At 30.3% G+C, this 9,793-nt stretch overlaps 1 protein-coding gene across 1 annotated transcript in view; it reads left to right on the top strand.

Annotated features, from left to right (window-relative positions):
- Nucleotides 1-6,780: 6,780 nt before the first annotated feature.
- The window catches only part of LOC115885020 (zinc finger Y-chromosomal protein 2-like), a 32,283-nt gene continuing 29,270 nt past the window's right edge, over nucleotides 6,781-9,793 (top strand). Inside the window, exons 1-3 of the mRNA XM_030903762.1 lie at nucleotides 6,781-7,239; nucleotides 7,305-8,065; nucleotides 8,119-8,375. Of these exons, the coding sequence (XP_030759622.1) occupies nucleotides 7,081-7,239; nucleotides 7,305-8,065; nucleotides 8,119-8,375 (1,177 nt within the window). The 5' untranslated portion in view covers nucleotides 6,781-7,080. The remainder of the gene's footprint in view (nucleotides 7,240-7,304; nucleotides 8,066-8,118; nucleotides 8,376-9,793) is intronic.

Below are 9,793 nucleotides of genomic sequence, written 5' to 3'. Positions count from 1 at the left end.
TCTCGGCACTGTCAGGGTGCAGCCACACTATCCTAAAAACGGCGTATCGGCGTAACGGCGTAATGACCTTGAATAGATTTCCAGTAATTCTATTGGCTGAAACATTCATCTGTCAGAAATTTTATCTGTCAAATTCATCTGTCAAAAATTTCAGCCAATAGAATTACTGGAAATCTATTCAAGGTCATTACGATATTTGGAGTGTAATTTGCCGATTTTTATTCAAAAAATTATTGTTGTAATCAATGTTTACTGTTAAAAAATGTACCAGAAATGTAAAAAATGTACTTTGGTACAAACGGTTCCAAAATGTACCAGATCTGTACAAATGTACCAGCTCTGGCAACGCTGAATGGCAGATGCTTTGAATAAGAAGACTAATGGTGGGTTCATACAGCCCAAAGCCAAATAAAATAAAATAAGAATAAAATGGTAATGGTGTGGATCCGGTGGCTGACCTTGAAACGAGTTTTTGCTGCATATAGTCACAGACACTACGCAGGCGCACATCTTCGATGTTGCCAGATTGCAAGTTATTTTGGAATTATTTTCAGTAGAAAACAAATATGTGCTTTTCAGTGTTTTTTGTCAATATATACCGTATGATCGAAAAAACGGCGTCCAGTTGGCTGAATAAAAATGACAGCGATCTTTATTTCATAGTCATCGCTGACGCTATTTTTTTTCAATCATAGTACGCGGTATATATTTATATTATTATTTTAATATTTCGCACAACACGTGAACGCTTATTATGTATTTTCATAGTAATAAAATTAAATAGAAATAAAACTCTAGATTCCCATAATTAATCTAATTGCTCTAGATTATTATGCTACGTTTAAAAGTGCTTCATTAAAAAATTCGGATGTGTCCAAGTTTTTTTTTTTTTTAATTTTTAAATGCTGTAGCTTCATGTCATGTTTATAACAGGTTTTTTTTAACATTCCATCAAAACTACGGAGGCTTTAAAAGGCCTTTTAGCCTCCGTAATTAAAATTGTAGAATCAGCTTCAGCAACATTAACAGTTACCTTGTTTAATTCTGCTATACATATATTGTATTAATTCTCTGCTACCTTCGGTAGCAATCTATTCTTACACCTAATGTATGTGATTTTCTTAGCATATATGATTTATAAACCATATTTTTCCTAATGGAAGGATGGAATAGGATATACAAAATTAAGATATTTTAACATCTATTTTCCAGACAAAGCATGATATAGTATTAAGATTAAGACATAACAAATATTATAAGAAAGATCTTAATATAAATCACAAACTAACTAAGTCTTAATTTGGTCTTGTAGTCTTGTATAAACATAGGTATAAAACTAATAAGATCAAAACTCAACCTTCACCATATTGTCAAGATTTGGCATTTTAGGAAACAATTAATTACAGTAAATTAAGAAAAGAATATCAAAGTACACGATATTAAATACTGTAATATATTCTACGACACAAGCCATCTCCCTTCTAAAGAGAAAAAGATAAAACATAAAGCTTATTTTAGTCTTATCAACACACTCTTCGATAAAATATATGTCTAAAATTGCTATTAATCTACTAACTTGATATTTTTAAGAAACTATGATACAAACATTATAATCAAAGTAGGTAAAATGTTACCTCTATCTTCCATTGACGTGTATTGTACTATAAGACTCGTCATGGTAGTACTTTAATACATATAACCAAAACTATTGTTGCCTGTAAATAACTAGAAATTAAACAACTTGGAGTAATAAATGATGTGTCATATTGATGATACAAAATAATTCTAATAAGTTTAAAACCATTAAGAAAAAATCCGTAAATGATAATTTTTAATTGTAATGTAAATATATAAATACATACGTTATTATTATTACAATTTTATATACTCATAATACTTTCATTTCATAATCTTCATTTTCCTTCTTACCTTAATTTTGGATATCAAGATAAGTCTCAAATTAGTATACCCTCAAATTATAAAGTTAATTATAGAATTTGTATTATTACTGATTCACACTCAAAAAAAAATAATTTTGAACTGCAAAGAATTCGAAAATAAACTGCAATTTGGCAACATCGACGATGTGCGCTTGCGTAGTATCGATGATCAAATGCAGCAAATATGGGCTTCAAGGTCAGCCACCGGATCCACACCTTTACCGTATTTTTAACTATTCTTAACACAGTTTTAAATTTCGGTAATGGTGTGGATCCGGTGGCTGACCTTGAAACGAGTTTTTGCTGCATATAGTCACTGACACTACGCATGCGCACATGTTCGATGTTGCCAGTTTGCAAGTTATTCTGGAATTATATTCAGTAGAAAACAAATATGTGCTTTTCAGTGTTTTTTGTCAATATATACCGTGTGATCGAAAAAACGGCGTCCAGTTGGCTGGGAAATGACGATTGAGGACGGTAATGGTGTGGATCCGGTGGCTGACCTTGAAACGAGTTTTTTGCTGCATATAGTCACAGACACTACGCATGCGCACATCTTCGATGTTGCCAAGTTGCGAGATTATTTTGGAATTATTTTCAGTAGAAAACAAATATGTGCTTTTCATAGTATTTTTTTTTGTTATGGAGGGCTTAAAAAAAAGGAGATTTATCGGCAATGGGCAAATTTGAAATTTCTGTCCCCACTTTTAAAGCAGCTTTCCTCAGTTTTGACAGCGAGCATCGCTGACGCTATTTTTTCAATCATAATTTATAGTTAATTTATTTATACCTGTGTTTATACCAAGGATTTATATTATTATTTTAATATTTCGCACAACACGTGAACGCTTATTATATTTTCATAGTCAATAAAATTAAATAGAAATAAAACTCTAGATTTTTCAAATTAATCTAATTGTCTAGATTATTATGACTATGTTTTATAGGGCTTTATGGAAAAATTCGGGAAATTATATGTCCAAATTATATACTTTCAATTTTTTAAATGATGTAGCTCCATGTCATGTTCATAATAGGTTTTCTAGCTACTAAGATTCCTCTATTCTTACACCTAATTTATGTGATTTTCTTAGCTATAATATTATTTATAAACCATATTTTTCTAAGGTGGAAGGATGGAATAGGATATGCAAAATTAAGATATTTTAACCACAGTTTGAACAAAGCATAATAGTAGTATTAAGATTAAGACTTCAATAAATATTATCAAAGAAAGATCTTAATAGTGAAAATGTTTTTTTTTTTTTTATTTTATTTAACAATTATATATCTTTTTATTAGGATCCTAGCTTGCTACAGCAGTGGCAAAGAAGCGATACCCAGATCAGACAAGACATAGCAGCAAAGATGCTGTTTGTGAACTACATTTTCTAGATGAAGATATTTTGACTCATTATGAGATCAAGAAATTAACTGGCTGAACTATCAGTAGAATTGAGCGGGGTAGACCATTATTAAAAGGAGGGTTCAATTCCAAGAATTTTCCTAACCTGCCTTCATATTTCTCTAGTAATAAAAGAAAGAGAGAAACCACCAAAATCACAAACTAAGTCTTAATTTGGTCTTGTATAAACACAGGTATAAAACTAATAAGATCAAAACTCAACCTTCACCATATTGTCAAGATTTGGCGTTATAGGAAACAAGAAATTGCAGTAAATTAAGAAAAGAATATCAAAGTACACCATATTAAATACTGTAATGTATTCTACGACATAAACCATCTCCCTTCTAAAGAGAAAAAGATAAAACATAAAGCTTATTTTAGTCTTATCAACACTCTTCGATAAAATATATGTCTAAAATTGCTATTAATCCACTAACTTGATATTTTTAAGAAATTATATGATACAAACATTATAGGTAAAATATGTTACCTCTATCTCCCATTGACGTTTATTGTTCTATAAGACTCGTCATGGTAATATTTCAAAACATCAGTATACATATAATGAATTTATTGTTGCCTGTAAATAACTAGAAATTAAATAACTTGAAGAAATAAAACATAATTTAATGAGTTTAGTGGAATTAGTTAATAGAAACAAAAGTTTGTAATGTGATAATATTGCTAAATAAATATTTGTATGATGAAATCAAGTCAAGCTGATATATACATATTCCACAACTCTGTATTTTTGTGCTTTTGAAATAAAACTGAGTACATTATTTATTCATTAATATTTTATTTACAAACCTACCTTATATTAATAAAGTGAATATCAATAGAAAAACCTTTACAATTATTAGGTGACATTGAATATAATATATCTTGAATTTAATTGTCTACGAAACAGTGACAATTTGCAAAACTTTTGCTAATGACATTAAAACTTACAATTCAACGCTAGAAAAAAACGCTATTGAACACAGGAAACGTTTCAGCTCAATATACCTACTCTCTAGTTTCAGCTATAAAATTAAGAAAAAATCTGTAAAATGATAAGTTTTAATTTTAATGTAAATATATAAATAAATGTTATTATTATTCAACCACTTCCATATCTCTGTTATTATTACGTACAATTTTATATATTCATAATACTTTCATTTCACAATACGTTTCTAAAATTATCCTTGGTTACAATTTGGATATCAAGATAAATCTGAAATTATAAAATTAATTATAAATTTGTATTATTATTGATTAACAGTCAAAAAAAAGTGTAACTGCAAATAATTCGAAAATAAACTGCAATTTGCGCCAACATCGACGATGTCGCGCTTGCAGTATCGATGATCAAAATGCAGCATAATTTTTGCCTTCAATTCGCCGGATCACACCTTTTTACCCAAATTCTATAATTAACCGTTTGGGTAAAGGTGTGGATCCAGTAGCTGACCTTGATGCCCATATTGCTGTAATTGATCATCGATACTACACGCGCACATCGTCATAGTCATCGCTGACGCTATTTATTTCAATGATATTATTTGCAGTATGAAATTTATACCTGTGTTTATCACCAATATTTATATTTATTATTAATTTTATAATTTCAGATTTATCTTGATATCCAAAATTAAGGTAAGAAGGATAATGAAGATTCGGTGAAATGAAAGCATTATGAATATATAAAATTGTAATAATAACATTTATTTATATATTTACATTAGAATTTTTACGGATTTTTTTTTAATGGTTTTAAACTTATTAGAATTATTTTATTTCTTTCAAGCTATTTAATTTCTAGTTATTTACAGGCAACAATAGTTTTGATTATATGTATTGATATGTTTTGAAATACTACCATGACGAGTCTTATAAAACAATACACCTCAATGGGAGATATAGAGGTAAAATTTTACCCTATAATGTTACTAATATAATATACTTTGATTATAATGTTTGTATCATAATTTCTTAAAATATCAAGTCAGTGGATTAATAGCAATTTTACGAAGAGTGTGTTAATAAGACTAAAATAAACTTGATGTTTAATCTTTTTCTCGTTAGAAAGGGAGATATTCTTTTCTTAATTTACTGTAATTTCTTATCTTATAATGCCAAACCTTGACAATATGGTGAAGGTTGAGTTTTGATCTTATTATTTTTATAAAAGGTTTTATACCTGTGTTTATACAAGACCAACTTAAGATTAGTTTGTGATTTATATTAAAGATCTTTCTTATAATATTTGTTATGTCTTAATCTTAATACTATATTATGCTTTGTCTGGAAAATAAATGTTAAAATATCTTAATTTTGTATATCCTATTCCATCCTTTCATTAGAAAAAATATGGTTTATAAATCATATTATGCTAAGAAAATCACATAAATTAGGTGTAAGAATAGAGAAATCTTAAGGTAACAGAAAAATTAATGCAATATATGTATAAGCAGAATTAAACAAGGTAACTGTAAATGTTGCTGAAGCTGATTCTACAATTTTAATTACGGAGGCTAAAAGGCCTTTTAAGGCCACCGTAGTTTTGATGGAATGTTAAAAAAAAACTATTATGAACATGACATGGAGCTACAGCCTACAGCATTTAAAAATCAATAAAAAGAAAAAACTAGGACACATCCCTTTTAATTTCCCGAATTTTTAATAAAGCACTTTTGAAACGTAGCATAATAATCTAGAGCAATTAGATTAATTATAGGAATCTAGAGTTTTATTTCTATTTAATTTTATTGACTATGAAAATACATAATAAGCGTTCACGTTTCACGTGTTGTGCGAAATATTAAAATAATAATATAAATAATATACCGGCGTACTGTGATTGAAAAAATAGCGTCAGCGATGACTGTGAAATGAAGATCGCTGTCATTTTATATGGAAAATGTCCTCAATCGTCATTTCCCAGCCAACTGGACGCCGTTTTTCGATCATACGGTATATATTGACAAAAAAACACTGAAAAGCACATATTTGTTTTCTACTGAAAATAATTCCAAAATAACTTGCAATCTGGCAACATCGAAGATATGCGCATGCGTAGTTTCTGTGACTATATGCAGCAAAAACTCGTTTCAAGGTCAGCCACCGGATCCACATGAATTGACATAACTTTTGGGGTTATGTCCTAATTCTTCCCTATTTTAAGTCTTTTTTATTAGTGACAATTGAACAATATGGATATTTTTTTGTCTGGCGTATGACGTCACAGGTGGTATGCGCAAACTTAACGAAATTGGAGCCGCCTTCGATCATACCTTGTTTTCTTTCTACCATGCGCGCGAACTGTCGCCTCTTGTCTTATCTACTCTTTGCCTTTACCTAAATTTCTTTTCTCCCCATAAATACCCGTTACCTATATAACCCACTCTCTTTGCCCATTCCTAATTAACTTGATAAACGATCTAAATGCAGATAACATATGAACTGCATATGAACCACATATGAACTATTTTACATATTACATGCCACTTCTTCTACTCTTCTGTCCTTCTGTCAGATCTGTCAATGGTCGGTTCGAGTTTCGAGTGGTTCGACAAGAAAGCAAAAGTCCAAAATTACGAAGGGCTTAATCCAAAATCCAAAGAAAAAATGGCTCTATATTTATTACAATATCAAAACGACGGGAGAAAAAATTAAAATAAATTATTCAGTCAAGTATACTAAAAGTATTTCATATTTATGTGAATTATTATATGGGTATGCGAGATGGACGTTAAAATATCTATGGGGGAAGAGAAAACCATTTGTAGAACTTGTTTGAAACTTCTAGATAGGACTGGATTTATGTACCTAGATGATGAGAATGGATACATTAAAAATGTTGGGAATATAAGAGAAATACTTCAATTTTGTATTCCTGAGTTGGTAAGAGAACTTGTTAATTTTTGCTATGAAAATTTACCAAATCAAATACTAATCTGAATTTATAGGATTTATATGTATCTTCAGAGCCAGTTATATGTTACCAATGCTTACATATTCTTGTTCAAGTTTACAATTTTAAAATGAAATGTCTAAATATTGAAAGCAGTATTAGAACATATATTACAAGACATAATCTTATACATAATCAAGTTAACTTAAACCTTATTCTGAGGGAAGAAATTGTATTGAAGAAGGCAAATAAACGGAAGCATACTACAAATGACCACATAGGCATTGATAACTCAGATGAAAATGTATTAAAGTTAATAGAAGACATAAATTTAAATAGGACAAAAGCAGATAATGCAGAAAATCTTCAAGTGAATTACGAGGATTACAGAGTACATAACATGGAAGTAGAAGTCAACTCTAGTCACATTGGAAATATCACAGAGAAGAATGATGAAATAAATATAAATAATAAGATTAAAGAATGTAATAGTATTGATATTAAATTAGAGGTAGATATGCCAGAGGATAGAAATTTAGAACTAGTTGATAAGAACGAAAAAACAAATATATATACCAAAAATACAAATTGTATTAACAGTGATCCTGAATTAGAGACTAATGAACACCAAAATTTAGTTGTGGTAAGAAAAGATCTGTTTGATAGAACTAAGACTAAGAAAACAGCAAAACAAAGTATTTTAAACAGTACACTTATACCAAAAAATGGTCATATTATTCTTAAAATTAATCGTAATAGAATAGAACATGTTGCTGAAGACACAGCTAAAAAAAATGATACTACTAATAAAGCAAGGTATAATTAGAATTTCAAATAGTAAATCTGTAATTTCAAAATTTTTGTTCTAGTTTATTAACAAGTGATGATGGTGTAACTACACTTATACCTAATCTTGCGATAAGCAGTTTGGAATCTCAGAATGTACTTGATGATGCTGCTGCTGCAACTTCACAAAATGATCCAAATGCCCCGGTATTTAGTTGTAGTAAATGCAGTTATTTAACAAGCGATATAATAAACATGTATGATCATAATCGCAATTTTCATACTTTTGAATATACTTGTCAACATTGTCCTTTTAGTACTTCTAAAGTTGAACTTCTCGGTAAGCAAATTCTTAGTAATTAAATTTAAATAACACAATTTTTTCTTTTAATTTTTGTAATCTTTAATGTTAGTTTTGATTTGATTTTTTTTTGTTTTTAACTAGCTGACCTGAGTAAGGCTCGTATTTATAGTTGAATGACTCCAGTCACAAGATGCAAAAGATTGACAAAAATAACAGGCTTACCTTTCGTCGCCCGTATACACGCGCCTATTAAGCCTGTTATTTTTGTTAGTCTTTTCTGAGACCCAGTTCGAGACGCGACTATAAATACGGGCCTAAATTCGTACCGCCTAAAGCCCCGTTCCCAGAACAGCGAATGTCATCCCAGAACAGCGAGAGACACATCAAAAGAGCCAATCAGATTTGTACAAAATTCAAACAGCTGTCAATTTTAAATTTAGTACAGCTCTCGGTTTTGGTTGTTTGAAACGTCAAACTGTGTCACCAGCGACACGACGTTGTTCTGAGAACGAGGCTTAATAGTGAAGTGATTTTTTTTGTCAGTCTTGTGCTATGGGCTATGGATAACTGATTCATATATAGGGTGGCGCACCTCATTCGCCTCGGTTGATTATACGAAAACGAAAAGATGTAGAAACAAAATATTTTATGGGTATGTAGAGAGGCAATGTGCATAATTTAAAATTATTTTGAAATGTACAGGGTATGTCAGAACTAAGATCGATACCAAACTTATATTTTTTCTTATGGAACGCCCTGTATTTTATTTCATTTTTGGATTCTTGGATAAGGCATTTATTATAAGCGTTTAATGTATAAAAGCTTTGGTTTTTGAGATATTTAAAGATATTTAAATATGCATGCTATAGTAAGCTACGGCCGGGTGGCCGGCCGTAACTCCAGCGTTAGTGTGTCGATCTGCGGAGCAGAAGGTACTGGGTTCGATCCCCAGCCAGTACGGTCGCTTTATTTATTTAAATAAAAATATTTATTTATCTAAATAGAGCGACCATCGAGCCGCCACCTCAAGGAAGGCAATGGCAAACCACCTTGAGTATATTTTCCTTGTACAGCATCTCAAAATAGTGCCGTTCGGATTCGGCTATAAACTGTAGGTCCCGTGTACTTGTGAAACACTGATGACACACATCACAAGTACATGCGAGAGGTAGCCGACGCTCTATGTAGAGTATGGCACTGTAAGAAGATAATAAAAAAGTTTGTCAACACCTTGTACATTACTTTTCAGAATTAATTATTGTGCTGACTTTCAAGCCAGAGAAATAAACTTTACTAAAAAAATTGATTGCTTCCTTAAATGTATACAGGGTTTATCAACAATGGCTGGTATATTTTACATATTTATTTTACATAAAAACTTCGTTATTTCAAATACAACACTAGGTATTTTTTTGAATAAGCCGAAGCAGATTTAAATGCTCTTTCAAACTATA

Source organism: Sitophilus oryzae, unplaced genomic scaffold (genome assembly GCF_002938485.1).
Source record: "Sitophilus oryzae breed Bouriz unplaced genomic scaffold, Soryzae_2.0 scaffold_359_pilon_pilon, whole genome shotgun sequence".
NCBI classification, from domain to species: Eukaryota; Metazoa; Arthropoda; class Insecta; order Coleoptera; family Curculionidae; genus Sitophilus; species Sitophilus oryzae.
The sequence above is the reverse complement of the archived record's forward strand: the minus strand, read 5'-3'. Positions and strand labels throughout refer to the sequence as shown.